Source organism: Hyaena hyaena, unplaced genomic scaffold (genome assembly GCF_003009895.1).
Source record: "Hyaena hyaena isolate Hyena2069 unplaced genomic scaffold, ASM300989v1 scaffold_62, whole genome shotgun sequence".
In the NCBI taxonomy this organism is placed as follows: Eukaryota; Metazoa; Chordata; class Mammalia; order Carnivora; family Hyaenidae; genus Hyaena; species Hyaena hyaena.
The window spans coordinates 3342904-3361082 of NW_024080694.1; the positions used below are offsets into that span (position 1 = coordinate 3342904).

Genomic DNA, 18179 nt, shown 5'->3' on the forward strand with positions numbered 1-18179 from the left:
GACAGCTCAATGAATAATCATATCCATGTATCACCAACAGACTGTTGTAGAAAAGAGCCAAATGGAGATGTTACAAGTGAAATAACTTCCCCCAAATAAAAACTCTATGAGGCTTTGAAAAGGAGCAGACAGAGATGAAGAGTGAATTAGCAAGGTGGGAGATCATGACACCAGGAATTCTTACACTATATGATACAAAAGGACAGAGATTTGAAAAATCAGTGAAAAAAGTTAAAATACAGATCGATTTAGGTCTAACATCTGCTTAATGGGCTTTATGGGAGGAGAAAATAAATGTAGAAGAGAAAATATTCACATACTAGAACATTTTGTAGAGTTAAAGAATACCTTAAGGTCAGATATAAAAGTTTCTGTGTTCTAACTGACAGATATAAAAAGGCCCACATCTAGATAACATTTCAGGATATCAGAAGTACAGAGGAAAATTTTTAAATCTTCCAAGAGAAAAAATATTACTAGAAAGTACTGAAAATCAAATTGCTTCTACCTTCTTATTGGTAACACTAGCTACTAAGGAGACAACTGAGCTAGATTTTCAAAGTTTTGAAAGAAAATAATTTTTAACCAATAATTTTCTTCCCAACAAAGTTAGCATTTGAATGAGAGAGAAAAATAGATATTTTTGAATATGCAGTGCCTAAGAAACTATTACTTGTAAACCCTTGACTGAAAGACTTATTAAAGGATTATTTCTCTTGGATTTTTATTTTTTAGAAGTGGCATATAAGAAACAGCGAACAAAGAAAACAGTAAAACTTATTGTCACAAAATTGTGATGGAAAAAAATTTTAAAGAATGTGAAACTAATCTAAGTTAGTCTTGGTCTGAACTTGATAATGGCAAGAAGAATATAGCAACGGAGAATAAGGAAATAAAAGCAAATTCAGATTTTTGTCTGATATGTAGGTATTGATTAACCTTACACTTTGCTAGAAAAAGAAACTTAGGTATGTCTGTTAAAACTTACAACAATAAAAAAATAGAAACACACCATATAACTTACAAGCTGTGAGAGGGGGAAATTCCAACAAAAATAGGTGGTTTTTAAAATTCAGTGTAGAAGGAAAAAGTGCTTGAATTTCCAAGAAAATGTTGAAAAAGCAGTGAGGAAGTTCTAGGACCATCAAATATTAAAGCATACCACAAAATTAAAAATTAAAACTTTGGAATTTGGGCCAGCATGGACAAATTAATGTAATATAGTCCATTGGTAGATGCTTGTGTACATAGTAATTTAGTAAGTGAATTAACAAAAATAGAGACATTTCATGAATGATGTTGAGACAACAGGAAGAAAGTTTCATATAACATACTAGGAGCATTTTCGTATATATGGGAGCATAGAAGACCTTGCCAATCAGGTTATGCAAAAGCTATGAGTGTAAATGTCTAGATGTCAAAGATACACAAAAACAAAGTACATAAGCATCACAAAAGGAAGGAATAAACATTATCCTCTAATAATACTGGAAAGGGTCAAGAGGTGTTTAGAAATATCCTTTTGGGATCTCTCTGCCCTTTTTTGGCAGTAAAATATGCATAGCATAAATTTACCATTTTAATTTTTAAGTGTACAGTTCAGTGACAAAGTACGTTGCATTAAGTACATTCACAGTGTTGTACAGCTATCACCACTATCCATTTCCAGAACTTTTTCATCATCCCAAACTGAAACTCTATACCCATTTAGCAGTTACACCCCATTTCCTCCTTTACCAATCCCCTAGTAATCTCTGTTATAACTTTCTCTCTCTATGAATTTACCTATTCTACTATCTGTGTAGTTGGAATAATATGGTATCTGTCCTTTTGTGATTGGCTTATTTCACTTAGAATGTTTTCAGAGTTCATCCATATTGTAGCGTGCATTAAAATTTCACTCCTTTTTAAGGCTGAGTAATATTCCTTTGTATCTGTGTATCACATTTTCATCCAGTCATCTGGTGATGAACGTTTGGATTTTTTCTACCTTTTGACTACTATGAATAATCTTCTTATGATTATTGGTATACAAGTATCAGTTTGAGTGGTGGTTTTGCCCCCAGTTCTTCAGATCTCTGTACTGGATTACATGGTAACTCCATGTTTTCCACAGTGGCTGCACCATTTTAACATTCCTACCAGCACAGAGGTTCTAATTTCTCCACATCCTCACTAGCACTTGTTACTTTCTAGCCTTTTTTTTTTTTAATATTTTTTAAGGATCTTATTTGTAAGTAATCTCTATACCCAACATGGGGCTCGAACTCACAACCCTAAGATCAAGAGTTGCATGCTCCACCAACTGAGCCAGCCTGATGCCATCAGCCTTTTTTTTTTTCCAATTTTTTTAAAAGTTGTTTTTTTAATTTTTTTTATATTTTTATTTATTTCTAGGAGAGAGAGAGAGACAGCGTGAGCAGGGGAGGGTCAGAGAGAGAGGGAGACACAGACTCCGAAAAAGGCTCCAGGCTCTGAGCTGGCAGTCAGCACAGAGCCCGAAGCGGGGCTCGAACCCACGAACCGCGAGATCATGACCTGAGCGAAAGTTGGACGCTTAACCAACTAAGCCACCCAGGCACCCCAAAAGTTTATTTATTTATTTTGAGAGAGAGGGAGAGAGCAATCATGTGTGCATGCACAGAGGGAGAGGGAGAGAGAGAATCCAGACGGATTCCATACTGTTAGCACAGAACCCAGTGTGGGGCTCGAATTTACAAACTGTGAGATCGTAACCTGAGCCAAAATCAAGAGTCGACACTTAACTGACTGAGCCACCCAAGTGCCCTATGCAAAGTTATAGCCTTTATTCTTATTGAACAACCACTCATTCTCACTTTGGGTTGTGAAAGTGAATTAATTGATCTCAATAAAACCCTGGAAATAAAATATTGCCTTGTCAGTTACCATATGAACTTTGGAATCTTGAGTTTTAAAGAAGATCCCATTTTTTTTTTAGTTCCTAATCTGTTGCATACATGATTTATATGTAACTCCAGCATACGTAAAAGATCCGTGTTTTGAAAACATCTCTTTATTACACAGTTCAAGTTATTAAAAATATGTGTATAATAACCTACTGTTGCATTGATTGATACATAGTATTATGTATTCACATATATAATGCATGTATTTTCTTAAGGTGCAAGAATTATTTATCCATGATTATGGAGAAATTTTTAACGTCCAGTTACCTGGTAAAGAAGAACGGACAAAATTTTTTGAAGATTTAATTCTAAAGCAAGCTGCTAAGCCTCCTGTATCAAAAAAGAAAGCAGGTTAGTTTCTCTATCAAAGTTTAATATATAATACTTTCAAGACAGTGGGAATAAAATACTAATAGCATCGTCATCTTCTAATACAGGCTCAAAACCTCAGTCATTAAGTTGATACCTCTACTGCTTACAAGTCTCTATGCTTCCCATCAAAGTAGACTAAAGATCCTAAAGCATACAAGGCCTTTCCTAGTATACTGCCAGTCCATGTAGAATTTCAGCTGGAATTCATAGTAAAGCCCCAGCCTGTCTTCTCCAGCCCATTTTTAGCACTTTTGTTCTCCCCTACTTCCCCACCCTTTTTCCTTGCAAAGCACTCTGTCTTTACACCACATGCAACATATTCCTGCCTTTTCCTCATTCTTTATGCTTGCTCACTTTGAGTAATGCTTCTATCCCCATTGCCTATCGCTGCCTAAGGAACCATTTGTCCTTCTACTATAACTCATTTTTTACTCCTTAACATATCTAGCCAAAATTAATTTTCTACCATTATGACCCACTGTATTTTTTCATACTACTATGACATTACAGTGATGTGATAATTACCTCTTACTCCTTCAATAGATTGCCAGTTTATTGGGGCAGCAGTCTCAAACTCCTTTTTTAATCCTGAGTACTCAGTATATATCTGTTTAAACAAAATTAAACTTGTTACATTTGAAACAGAACACAATTCTTTATTACTTCAAAAATTAACTAGTAAAAAGCTTTTTTAATAGAATATTCTTGTCCTGGAAATAATGCATTTTCAAAGTTTTAATAGCCTCATAAATGATCTTTAAATGGAATAGAGGTAATGACTTAGGAATTCGCGTTCCAAATTAGAAGTTAACAATTATTTTAGGAAGGGATGTAGGCACTTTAGTGTTTCAAATCCTCTATTCCTGGGAGCTATGAGGAGGATAACCCCTGAAAGCCTGGCTACTATGTGCGCTGAATCATTTGTCACCCTTGATATGATGAGAGTAGTAACTAAAATCTTCCATTCATGTGAAGTTTTACAGGCCTTGGAGGTTCTCCCTGTGGCACCACCACCTGAGCCAAGACCACTGACAGCAGAAGAAGTGAAACGACTAGAAGAACAAGAAGAAGATACATTTAGAGAACTGAGGATTTTCTTAAGAAATGTTACACATAGACTTGCTATTGACAAGCGATTCAGAGTATTTACTAAACCTGTTGACCCTGATGAGGTATTGATTTAATGTTTTGATCAAATTGTTCTAAACTATAATATAAATTAGAGAATATTTGGATAGTTTATGTGGTTCTGTGTCTATACTCCGAACTTTCTTTATGTGGAATATATTTAGTGTCTTAAGCACATGGAGACTTAAGAGCTATGTAACACATTTTCCTTTCCTCCAGAGAGTAGCCAGTGAACTTTGCAGTTTAAGAATGACTTAATGCTGGGCACCTGGGTGGCTCAGTCGGTTAAGCATCTGACTTTGGCTCAGGTCATGACCTCACAGTTCGTGGGTTCTAGCCCCACGTCGGGCTCCGTGCTGACAGCTGGCTCAGAGCCCGGAGCATGCTTCGGATTCTGTATCTCCCCCTCTCTCTCTGACCCTCCCCTGCTCACGCTGTCTCTCTCTCTCAGAAATTAAAAAAAAAAAAAAAAAAAAAGAATGACTTAATGCTACGTGATATTATTGTGACCTACACGGTTTAGAATGAGCTGGCAAGTGTAGTCTTAAACTGACATTGAAGGATGGGTGGCGTTAGGACAGGGAAAGAAGTATAAGATATACTGGAGATATGGGTGCCCAAGAACAGGAGTAAATACAAAACAAAACCAGCTTTAAATAGAGTCAAAGGTTTCATATTAATAGATTATCACTATTTCTTACAAATTTATTCTCTCCTCGCTATATTGCCTGGCAGAGCAACTAGACTCTAGTGTTTTTATGTTCACAGTTCATTTAGTGATTTGGTCATTTGCTTGAATTTTAGGTTCCTGATTATGTCACTGTGATAAAGCAACCAATGGACCTTTCATCTGTAATCAGTAAAATTGATCTCCACAAATATCTGACTGTGAAAGACTATTTGAGTGATATTGATCTGATCTGTAGTAATGCTTTAGAATATAATCCAGATAGGGATCCTGGAGGTAAGTATTAGTGGGCTTTTTTCCCCAGGGAGGGGGCGGGAACAGGAGCTTCTGACATTTAGTGAGGTTTGACTTTATACCAGGTGATATACTATAAACATTTTATATTCACAGTGCCATTGAATACAGCATTATTCTCATTTTACAGTTGAGGAAAATGAAGTTAGAAAACTTATTCAGGATCATACTGCCAGAAAGTGACAGGCAAAATTTGAATGCATGTTTCTTTGATGCCAAAATGCCTGTATTTATTAACCATTCCATGATGTATCTATCTTCTAGTGAGACACAAAATCACAACAACCTCACTTCTTTCCCTTATCAGTGCTCTTTCTTGAAGTAGAAAATAAACACCCTGTAATAAAAAAGGTTCAGAAGAATTTTCTTAGTTTAGACCATTGCAATTTTTATTACAAAAGTAATATAGTATATAATACTTAGTAATATTTTTAAAACTAAGCCTCCTAGATCTAAGTCCCCCATTTTCTCTCTCCAAAGGTGGACACTGTTAAGTTTGGGGATAACCTTTTTAGACCTTTTCTATACATATACTTATCCTGTCCTCACCTACACAGACAATTAAAAAATAAAATTTGTAGGGGCACTTGGCTGGCTCACTCAGTAGAGCATGTGACTCTTGATCTGGGGGTTGTGGGTTTGAGTTTCACATTGAGTGTAGAGATTACTTAAAAATAAAGTCTTTAGGGGCGCCTGGGTGGCTTAGTCGGTTAAGCGTCCGACTTTCACTTGGGTCATGATCTCGCGGTTCGTGGGTTCGAGCCCCGCATCGGGCTCTGTGCTGACAGCCAGCTCAGAGCCTGGAGCCTGTTTCAGAGTCTGTGATTCCCTCTCTCTCTGACCCTCCCCTGCTCATGCTGTCTCTATCTCTCTCCTAGAAATAAATAAAAACATTTAAAAAAAAAATTTTTTTTAATAAAAAAAATAAAGTCTTTAAAAAATAAAACATAAAATAAGAGAATTTTTAATGATATACTTGTTCATATATATTTAAATATCCAACTATTTATAAATCTGATATAAATATCCAAAAATATTCTTTCTTACGTGCTTCTTTTTCCTAGCTTCCTATTTTTGTTTTGTGGCTAGTGTCCTTAACTCTCTCAGTGGATAGTTGTTTTTTTTTTAATTGTCCTGTTTGCTAATAGTCCTCTTAACTCTCTCCCCCAGTACATTGGCTTTCTGTTTTCTAGTTAAAAGTGTTTATAAATTAGCCTGATTAGCACAGGGGCCTACTGAGAGTTTCTTCAACAATTGAAAAGCTCCCTGTTCTTCCCCTCCCAGTCCTCTGCCCTCATCTTTCCTAGGCTCTTCCCTGTAATTCAGAATTCTTTAGGGAAATAGGCTACCTGAAAACACCCCTTAATTGTCAAAAGAAGAAAGCATTTACAGTGAAGGCTGAGGACTTTTTCTGTCTCACTGTAGTCATACTGCTGCTGCTGCTTCTGTCCATTATGACAACCTAGAATTACTTTAGACCAGTAGTATTGAAACTTTAGCAGGCAATCAGCATCTCCTAGAGGGCTTGTTAAGATGCAGCTTGTAGGGCCCCATCTCCATGGGTTTTGATTTTGTAGATGTAGGGTAGGGCCTGAGAATTTACATTTCTGATAAGGTTCCAGGTGATGCCCATGCTACCATAGTTGGGGAATCAGTGCTTAGACTTTTGCCTTGCCTTTCTTCAGGCCTGGGTTAGAAATCCCCTGAAGAATCTTTCTGATATTTTAGTTATTGCTGTCAACTCTTAACCTGGGTGTGGATATTGCCTATTGCCCTCTGAGGAAACTGGTCCAGTTGTTCAAGCAATTTTACGTTCCTTATTACCTGCCCTCTGCCTCAAAGAATATTCTAGTTTTTAGTGCTTGGACTCTGAGTTTAGGGGGCTTTTCCAGTGTTTCCTGTGTAGGGTTGCTATTTAATTGTTTAGTTTCTCTGTCAATGCAGTAACATCTTCTCTACATCTGCTAAAATTATTTTACATCCCTGGCTCACTAATGACCCTTACAGCCTTCCTTGCTGTTTTTGTTGTTATATAGTCTTGCTGTTGATTGAGTATTATTTATTTTTCTTATATTTCACAGGGAACTAGATAGGACAGAGCAATAAAATTATTTGGGGTTAGTCTGCTGAATTAAATCTGACACCCAAAACATTAGAGTAACAGCAAAAACAGAACAATACAATTCCAATAACTTTTAATCTTCCTGGTAAAAGTAAAAAAGGAATTTTAATTTTTTTTTTACAATTTTATCCCAACATGTTGATCTTATTTTTGGTAAATTATTAAGGAATTTTAAAATTGTATTCTTTGTTCATTTCTCAGATCGTCTTATTAGGCATAGAGCCTGTGCTTTAAGAGATACTGCCTATGCAATAATTAAAGAAGAACTTGATGAAGACTTTGAGCAGCTTTGTGAAGAAATTCAGGAATCTAGAAAGAAGAGAGGTAGGAAAATGATTTGGCATCAGAAAAAGATGCTTCTGATTTAGTGTTTTGAGTCCTTTTAATTCTTCAAATAATTTTGAGATCTGGACATTTGACTTGATATCTCATGTCTACTTATAAGGTTGTAGCTCCTCCAAATATGCCCCATCTTACTATCATGTGATGCCAAAGCAAAATTCCACCCCTGCTGGTGAAAAAAGATCAGAATCAGAACAGAATGATAAACTAAAGACACCCAGTACTCCTGTGGCTTGCAGTACTCCTGGTAAGTGCACTTGGATAATTTTTACTTATGAAACTAACCTTTATTCTCTACTGATGTCATTTACTTCCTCTTTAGTTTTCTCTATTTATATTGATGTGGTAAATTACGTTGATTTTGTTAGTATTAAGGCAACTTTGCATTGTTGAAATACATCCAGGTTTATAATGGTATACCACTTGCAGTCCCAATTTACCTTCATCTAATTGCGGGATTGACTGATTTGAAATTGAATTTTCTGTAAATTCCAGTCTATTTCCTTTTCCTCTTTATTCTTAGGATACAACTCCAGCAGGCACCAGTCCAAAGCCAATGGGTATTTCCAGGGTCTCCCTTCCTTGGCAGGCTCCTAATTCCAGTTTTTGTTCTATGACCCTCATGAATGTCTGATTCTCATCAGATCTTAGATTCTCAGTTATTCATTTGTTCTTCCAGATTCTGGTGCCATTAATACCTCAGTGCCTTGTTAGATCTCAGATGCTTTTTAACAGAATTTTTAAAACTGTGTGTGCATGTGTGTGTGTTTTACAGGGGTTGGAACATTCCCTTATTGTACTGCAGGTTAGTCTATCCTGGGGTAAGTGATTTGAGATAGAGTAAGCCCTTCTTTTGTAAAAATGGGAGGGGGCAGCTGGAAAAGGGAGGATGAGAAAGGCAAGCCAGCAAGAGAACTGACCTACCAGAATGCTCTTGGTTGAATCAGCTTTGTACACACACACACGAAAATCGAGGACATGGAAAATGTTTCCTTTAAAACAATCCATTCCTAGCTATATACCCATCAGGAATGCATACATTATGTTCACCAAAAGACATGTATAAGAATGCTCATGGAACCAGTATTCATAATAACCCAACACTGGGGGTAACCCAGATACCCATCAACAGTAGAATGGGGATGTGTCAGGTTGGCTCAGTCTATTGAGTGTCCTGGCCAACTCTTGATTTCAGCTCAGGTCATGATCTCTTGGTTTGTGGGTTGGAGCCCCACATCAGGCTCCGTGCTAACAGCATAGAGCCTGCTTGGGTTTCTCTCTCTCCTTCTCTCTCTGCCCTTTCCCCACTTGTACTGTCTCTCAAAATAAATAAACGTTTAAATATATATATAATAAAAATTTTAAAAGACACAGTAGAATGGGGAAATATGAATTATTGTACAACAGTGAGAATGACTAAACTTGAAGTACATGCCACAGTATGGATGCATCTCTCAAGCATTATAATATTTCAGTGTAGGTATCCTGCCTCTGGCCCAGACAGAATGTTTAATCTCTTTATATCTTTAGTTTCTTTAGCTGTAAAATGATGTTGGTAATGGTCGCAAACCTGATCAGTTAAAGTGGAATTTTGGTGAGTCAGTACACACATAAAGAGCTTGGAAGATATTACTCAGCAATTAAAAAGAATGAAATCTTGCCATTTTCAACAACATGGATGGAACTGGAGGGTATTATGCTAAGCAAAATAAGTTAGAGAAAGACAAATATCCTATGATTTATTCATATATGGAATTTAAGGAACAAAACATGAACATAGGGGAAGAGAAGGAAAAATAAGATAAAAACAGGGAGGGAGGCAAACTATAACAGACTCTTAAATGCAGAGAACAAACTGAGGGTTGCTGCTGGAGGGGGTGCTGGGTGGGGGGATGGGTTAAATGGGCGATGGGCATTAAGGAGGGCACTTATGGGGATGAGTGAGTCACTAAATTCTGCTCCTGAAACCATTACTACACTATATGTTAACTACCTTTGATTTAAATTTAAGAGGGAAAAAAAAAAGCTTGGAAGAATTCACACTACATGGTAGGCACTCTGAGTGTAGGCCATTTTTTGTCTTGCCCTCCCTTCCTCCAATTCATTCCTCATACTCCTCCCACAGTGATTTTTGTAATACAGTCATTGGACAAGTCATAGAATTGACCTCCTTAAAATTACTCAAGTTTTTAAAAAAATTATCCAAGATAAAATCCAAACTCCTTAGAGTGACAAGTGATTGCCCGCTCTTGGCCTTCTTCTCACAGTACTCTCTACCCTTGTTTCTGTGTTCCAACCATACAAGACTGTAGTGGTTTCTTAAGCTCTCTACCCTCTTATATCTCAGGAGGTATTTTTCCCCCCCACTTACTTAGACTTTAGAAAATTGCTGAATGTTCTTCTCTCCTTTTCTTTAAATTCTTTGAAGCTCAGTTGAAGAGAAAAATCCGCAAAAAGTCAAAGTGGTACTTAGGCACCATAACAAAACGAAGGAGGATTTCACAGGTGAAAGATGAGAGCCAAAATGTCACAGATGACAAAATTGAGAGTGATACTGAGGAAAATCAAGACACAAGTATAGACCACAATGAGACTGGAAACACGGGAGAGTCCTCAATGGAAGAAAATGAGAAACAACAAAATGCCTCTGAAAGCAAAATAGAATTGGGGAATAATAACTCAAGTATTTGTGATATTGAGCATGAACTTGAATCTGGGAAGACTACAGCATGCACAGAATTGAGGAAAGATAAAATTGTTTGCAATGGAGATGCTTCTGGCTCCCAGATAGTAGATATTTCTGATGAAAATGAAGCTAAAGGTAAGATTTGTCAAGCAACTTACTAATTTTAATTTTAAAAGATGTTTCACTCAAAGTTCTTAACTGACTGATTACCATCTCAGTTTATTCCTTTTCCTTTTCTTTCAGAATGCAGGTGTTAATTAGGAAAAATAGCATTAACTTTACTTGCTAATTAGCTTGTAAATCACTGTTAAAACTACAGTGTGGCATCATATAGTCCTGGAATTGAGCCCCTAGTCCACTACTTAGTAGCTTGTGACATTGGGCATCATCTTGATCTATCACTCTCAGTGTTCTTGTCTGCAAAATTGGGGTGGATGGTGGTCAGGTAATGAAATATTTTGAGTCTTGAATAAAAGAATTCATCTAAAGCATGTAGCAAAGTGCTTAGCTATACAGTTTTGAAAAACTGGCAGGATACCCTCTTCTTTTTAAGCAAGAGGAGCAGTTTTCTGTGAATCTTGCTGAGTGATGTTTCACCCCCATCATTCCCCACTTCTATCAGAGGTTAAGTCCAAAATTCTTTATATTTATTGTAATGATCCTGCTGCTCCCAAAGTTGTTCATTTAGAATTGTCTTCTGTCTGGATCTCCTTGGATCTTTAGCAGTAGATTTGTTTGGGTTTTGGAAAAGCCAAATGTTATTTAGTCTTAAAAAGCAAAAAGAGGGATAACAGAGTCAGAATTTATTTTGGTCAAAAACAAGTATTGATGATGTTAATGAGACTTTTTTTCTCAGTGGCTTATAGGCTGTAGGTAAACCTTTATCAAGGACTTCTTGAAGTGAGTCCTAGTGTGTTTGAGTAACCATAGCATAATGGACTAGGAGATAGCCTTTCCAATGTGGATATTTTAAATGTTAATCCTCTGGGTATATGATACAGTATGTTTTGTGTGGATTCAGAGTTTTATTTTTCTTTTATCATCTTTTTTAAAAGGACACTATTTAATGGGGTATAAGTACTTGTTTACATATCAGCAGATTTGGGTTCTTGTCCTAGCTCTTAACAACAACTAGGTATATTGGCCTTACAAAAGTCTCTACACCTCTCTTGGCCTCATTTTTCCTCTCAGTGAGTAGATTATTCTAGATTGGAGATAGGCAAACTTTTTCTGCAAAGGGACAGATAGTAAATATTTAGCCATACAGCCTTTGTCACAGCTACTCCACTCTGCTAGAAAAGTAATATTGACATACATAATGTAAAATTGGCATGGTTGTGTTCTAATAAGATTTTATGTATAGCTGTAGGGCAGATTAGGCTTATGGGTGGTAGTTTGCAACTCTTAGATTACTGGGGTTCCTTCCAGCTCTTAAAGTCTATGAATCTTGTATCTAAGTATAGGATAGTTCAATCTGTTGAGGATTCTTTGAAAAACTCAATTTGAGAAGTACTTCTCTCTCTCTCTCTCTCTCTCTCTCTCTCTCTCTCTCTCTCTCTCTTTTGAGTGTATAACTGGCAGCATCTCAGTCTTACAGTAAAGCCAGTAAACCAGAATTGGTGTCTGTATTTAGTAAATATGTCCTGCTAAGTTAATCTGCCTAATTATTTTAAGCATTATAATGTCTGTGAACCAAATAATAGTTCGTTTTTCATCCTAGAAATGTGCGTTCTGCGAATGACTCGAGCTAGACGTTCCCAAGTAGAGCAACAGCAGCTCATCAGTGTTGAAAAGGCTTTGGCAATTCTTTCCCAGCCTACACCCTCACTTGTTGTGGACCAGGAGCGATTAAAAGTATGTAAATTGAAATCATAATGCTTTCATTGTGCAGATTAGTAACATAACCCACCAAAAAAGGACTTGTGATAGTGTATTGTAGCAATTTGGCAATAAATAATGATCTTTTATGAAAGGATGAACTTGGTATAGAATAACTTTCATAAAAGCAGTAGTTGGAGATGGCCAGTGTGTTGCTATTGTAGTTCTTAACATACTTGCCTACATTATTGATCCTATACATTGTTTTTATGACCATCACCAGTGAGCATTTTAGTTGGTTTTTATTTAACCATAATTTTTTTTTTCTTCTAACTGAGGGGTAATGGCATATTCTTGTAGGGTCACACTTAAAGAATCACAGACATCCAGTGAGTCCATTTCAGTCATCAAAAACATAAAATATAAGGGGCGCCTGGGTGGCTTAGTCGGTTAAGCGTCCGACTTTCGCTTGGGTCATGATCTCGCAGTTCGTGGGTTCGAGCCCCGCATCGGGCTCTGTGCTGACTGCCAGCTCAGAGCCTGGAGCCTGTTTCAGAGTCTGTGATTCCCTCTCTCTCTGACCCTCCCCTGCTCATGCTGTCTCTATCTCTCTCCTAGAAATAAATAAAACATTAAAAAAAAAAAAACATAAAATATAAAATACATGAGCAAATGGAAAAACCTTTTTATAAGAAGAAGAACTGAAGTAGTGAGGTAGTTCACCATTTATGTTCTCTTTTTGTGTTTCACTTTGTAAGGTACTTACAGTACCATAAAATGCCCTGCAAAAATATTGCTGTTTTTCTTATTAATCTTTGAGATTTGTTTGAGATACTTTAGCTTGTCTATAAAGGTTTATAGCTAAAATTGAAAATGGCCGCCTTCTCAACTATAGTGTTTAGGATGGGACATCCCCAGGGCAGAGACCAAGATCACAGAATGACGGTAAGTTAACTTCTGCTAACTGTCAGGGCCCCTAGCAGTGTCACCATGTCTCACCAGATAGTTAGGTCTGCCCTCATTCTGCTTTATATGCCAAAAATTCCCCAAATCTTCAAAATTACAATATTATATCTCATGGTATTTATCTCTCACATATGTAAACACTCATGTTTTCTTTTAGAATCTTTTGAAAACTGTTGTTAAAAAAAGTCAAGAATACAATATTTTTCAGTTGGAGAATTTATATGCAGTAATCAGCCAATGTATTTATCAGCATCGCATGGACTATGATAAAACACCACTTATCCAGGTAAACTAATCTATATAAGAAATTATAAGATTATAAGAATTTTTAAAGACCACTTTTTAATATGTGGATTATGGACTATTTCTAGACACAACTAAGTTCTGTGCTTTTTGAAATCTAGCACTTCACTAGTTTGTGTTTCTTCATTAAAAATTGGAACTATTATATTAGTAGACTATGAAAACTATCTTGTGTGTGTATTAATGAAGATATAAAGCTCTTTTTAAAGATGGACTTAAAAAAAATAAAGATGGACTTAAGATGGATCGATCTGTATGTCTTTACATACTCTTTATAGTGAGCATTAGTACTAATTTTTAAAAATATATATTGAATGATAATATACATGTTACTGGTACCTACTAATATACCTACTAGTATATAATATACACAGTAATTAGTATGCTATGGCACCTACATAGTATAATATGTATGTAACGTTAGTACCTACAAAGTATGAAATATTTATACCTAGAAATACAGTAGTGTCTTGATTATAACTATTTGAACTTAACATAAAATGAATTCATCTCAGACTCATTTGAAAGGGATTTAAATAGTGAAGTCCTATTGGTGATATCAGTTGATGAGATAGTCCTAAATACTGAACTAAATTTCTATTTTCACTATCATATATCTGGATTAATAATATTCTTGAAGTTGTTGACCAAAAAAAGAGTAATGTTTCTTTAGCTTTTTTCACATTGATAGTTACTATTTTTCCTTCTTACCCTTTATCTAGAAAATGGAGCAAGAGGTAGAAAACTTCAGTTGTTCCAGATCATGATGTCATGGTATCAAATATTCTTTATATTCAGTTCCTATTTAATTCACCTTTGTCGTGCCCATATAACTGGTGCAAGATGAAATCCTGCATCTTTAAGGAAAAGATTAAAATAGTAAATAATAAAAATATTTAAGCTTTCTTGGTATTTATGTACATGTGTAAGATAAATTACAGAGATAACTGATAAATATTGGAAGTTTGATTGAAAAATGCACTGTAGTAATAGTAATTCTGTAGCATATGAAGTGTGGCCAACACTTAATAAAAGTTATTTTGATAACTAATGTTTTACAGCACTTAAGAGTAATTAGTGACATTGATATTTTTGTTGTAAGCACTTTTAACTTTTTTCCTTCCTAAAAATAGTTTCTTGTATCAGATTAGAAACTTCTGTAACCATTGTGTCTTTGCCATCCTTTCTTATTTTTTTTTTTAAGTTCCCATCTCTCAATTGCCTTTAACTTTCTCTGCCCAGTTAACTTAAAAGTCAAGATTCAAGTCATGATTTGTAGGAACGTCCGTGAACAACTTTTCTGTACTTGAATGTCAAAATTAATGCTTTTTAGATAAACATTTTTATAACTCTAATTTGGGTTAATAAAGATTTTAAATATTTTTTGGTTTATTTTTATGATTATACACAAATGTATTAATAACTGCGTTGTTGAATATCTTTTTAATAGAACAAAGGTTTTATATTTGACAACTCTATATCCTTCTGAGTTTGTGTTTAGGTTATATTCTATAGATAGCTTTTATATACAATTATATAAATACAAATGTTATAAATTTTGTATTAATGATACCAAAAATACAATTTTTTCTTAAAGCAATAAAACTATTCACTACCGTGCATATTGTTTTGTTTTGTTCTTTTAAAGAGACATTCTAGTTTGTAAAATAGTTGGAAACTTCTTTAGAGGGGAATAGGAGGTAATGATCTCATATGAGAGATTCTGGATTCTAAAACAGTTTCAGGGGCACCTGGGTGGCTCAGTTGGTTAAGCGTTTAGGTCTTGATTTTGACTCAGGTTATGATCTCATGGTTTGTGAGATCAAACCCTGTGTCAGGTTCCACTTTGTCAGTCCAGAGCCTGCTTGGAGATATACTCTCTCTCCCCTTTTCTCTTTCCCTCTCTCTCTCCAGCTTGTATACACGCACACACTCTTGCTCTGTCTCAAAATAAACATTTTAAAAAAATAAAAGGGGGCACCTGGGTGGCTCAGTCAGTTACCAACTGTAGTCAACTGACTTCAGCTCAGGTCATGGTCTCATAGTTGGAAGTTCGAGCCCTGTGTCTGTGCTGACAGCTCAGAGCCTGGAGCCTACTTCAGATTCTATGTCTCCCTCTCTCTCTGCCCCTCTCCTACTCATGTTCATGCTGTGTCTCTCTCCCAAGAATAAATGAACATTAAAAAAAAATTTTTTTAATAAAAGTTTCAGAAGTGAATTGCCTTTTGTTGTTGATTTATCAGCATACTGTATTTAAAGCCTTTTAAGACCCAGTAATTTAGATATCTTAATTGATACTGTCCTATATAATGCATAATGCAATGCCAGTCACTGAAAAAACTTAAAGTAGTGTATATTTCTGTACTTATGTATACACACGTGTGTACTAATTTTTAATAAAGCTTATTATAACTTCAGATGAATCTTCTGTAACTAAGATTTCATTTTGTATGTATAGCTTCTATAGTAAATTTTAAAGGTGAAAATTGCTTCTCAAACTTGTTTCTATTTCTTCATTATTTCAAAGTATCTAAAGATAATCCAGTGTAAAACAAGTACAAAATCTGTTTTTATTACTGTGCATAGTTTAAAATATTAACACTGGAATGTTGATATGATCTTTGTTCTTTAACTACAAAGATGAACATACTTCCTGTTCCCTTTTCATGACACACTGTCTATGGACATGGGAAATAATTTGTCTACATTTCCAATGTAGACATTCAAAACCATGCTGAAATTGCAAGCCTAGGATGTTTATTGTATTTTTTTCTTATTTTTGCTTAAAAGTGCAATCAGTCTATACTAATTAGGGCAAGAAAAAGAAAAGGCATCCAAATGAGAAAGAAGTAAAACTATTCACAAATGGTATGATTTTATATGTACAAAACCCTGAAGAATTCACAAAATGTCTGTTAGAGCTAATAAATTCCACAAAATTGCAGGATAGAAGGTCAACATAAAAATCAGTTGTATTTAAATTCACTAGCAATGAACAATCCAAGAGAAAATTAAGCAATTCCATTTACAGTAGCATCTGAGATAATAAAGCACCTTAGGATAAATTTAACCAAGGAAGTATAAGACTTGTACACTTATAGTACAGAATATTGAAGAAAAGTTGAATAAGGCCTACATATATGGAAAGACATCCTATATTCAAGTATTGTAAGACTTAATGTCAAAATGGCAATAGTCACCAAAGGAATCTACAGATTCAGTGTAATGCTTAACAAAATCCCAATGGTTTTTTTTTTTTTTTTGCAGAAATGGGAAAGTCAGTCCTACATTTGTAATAGAATTGCAAGAGACTCTGAATAGCCAAAAACAATCTTGAAAAAACAAGAAAAAGTTAGGAGACACTGAGAGAGAGAGAAAGAGCATGAGCAGGGGAGGGTCAGAGAGAGAGGGAGACACAGAATCTGAAACAGGCTCTAGGCTCTGAGCTGGCTGTCAGCACAGAGCCCGACGCGGGGCTCGAACCCACGAACCATGAGATCATGACCTGAGCCGAAGTCGGACGCATAACCGACTGAGCCACCCAGGAGCCCCACCTTCTGCCTTTTTTTAAAAGCAATTTTATCAGGGATCCCGATCGGTATGCGCTGTAGGATTAATTGAGCTTAGTTCAGATTTACTGTCTTCTCCCTGCTATCCTCATATTCAGTACATTTTTTGCAATTGAGAGATTGCCCCGTAATATAAGAGACTTCGTTAGGACCTGCATAACTACTTGCTGAGGGATACTGTGGGCATAAAACAAAATCACTCTACAATAGGACATAGAAGAAACGACAGCCATTTTGCCTCCTAATGTGCATTCTCTCATTCCTTATAACAATACCCTGAGCCATCTGTCCTGCTGGAAAATTATGTTCACTAACGTTGCAGCAGAATGTGGCAATGTGACCACATGAGCTACAAAGGGAAATATGTACAATTTCTAGGAAACCTGCTAGGAAGGAAGGGGGTACCAACACTTCCTGACCTGTGCTTCATTTTACCTGCTGCCTAGAATGAATATATTGAATGAGTGTGTGTGTAATGGCTAGAACTCCAAAAGCTATCTTGGACCATGAGGTGACCTTAAAGATGGAACCCATACCCTATTTCATAAAAGTATAAGAACCTTGCTCATAACTCTAGGGGATTGCTATTCAAGTCCTTAACTAACTACATCTGGACTTTATTCCCCCCAATCTGGACTTCTTGAGGGAGAAATTAACTTATTTGTTTGTTTGGTTTTTTTTTTTTTTTGGTTAAAAAAATTTTTTTTAACATTTATTTTTTGAGAGACAGAGTCAGAGCACGAGCAGGGGACGGGCACAGAGAGAGGGAGACAGAATCTGAAGCAGGCTCCAGGCTCTGAGCTAGCTGTCAGCACAGAGCCCCATGCGGGGCTCAAACCCACGAACTGTGAGATGATGACCCGAGCCGAAGTTGGATGTTTAACTGATTGAGCCACCCAGGTGCCCCCCCTTTTTTTGAGAGAGAGAGAGAGAGAGAGAGAGAGCGTGTGCACAAGTGAGTAGC

The 18179-nt window shown here is 36.1% G+C and overlaps 1 protein-coding gene and 1 long non-coding RNA gene across 2 annotated transcripts in view; one reads left to right on the forward strand and one right to left on the reverse strand.

Moving 5' to 3' along the window:
- The window catches only part of ATAD2 (ATPase family AAA domain containing 2), a 64974-nt gene extending 49946 nt beyond the window's left edge, over nucleotides 1-15028 (forward strand). Inside the window, exons 20-28 of the mRNA XM_039231978.1 lie at nucleotides 3143-3278; nucleotides 4275-4471; nucleotides 5232-5391; nucleotides 7733-7855; nucleotides 7977-8120; nucleotides 10302-10694; nucleotides 12280-12413; nucleotides 13501-13629; nucleotides 14369-15028. Coding sequence (XP_039087909.1) covers nucleotides 3143-3278; nucleotides 4275-4471; nucleotides 5232-5391; nucleotides 7733-7855; nucleotides 7977-8120; nucleotides 10302-10694; nucleotides 12280-12413; nucleotides 13501-13629; nucleotides 14369-14413 — 1461 coding nt within the window. The 3' untranslated portion in view covers nucleotides 14414-15028. The remainder of the gene's footprint in view (nucleotides 1-3142; nucleotides 3279-4274; nucleotides 4472-5231; nucleotides 5392-7732; nucleotides 7856-7976; nucleotides 8121-10301; nucleotides 10695-12279; nucleotides 12414-13500; nucleotides 13630-14368) is intronic.
- Nucleotides 1-18179, reverse strand: part of LOC120231753 — a 39812-nt gene that overhangs the window by 7907 nt on the left and 13726 nt on the right. The window contains exons 3-4 of the long non-coding RNA XR_005528404.1: nucleotides 3825-3906; nucleotides 3195-3257 (exon numbers count right to left, since the gene is read on the reverse strand). This is a non-coding gene — a long non-coding RNA (uncharacterized LOC120231753). The remainder of the gene's footprint in view (nucleotides 1-3194; nucleotides 3258-3824; nucleotides 3907-18179) is intronic.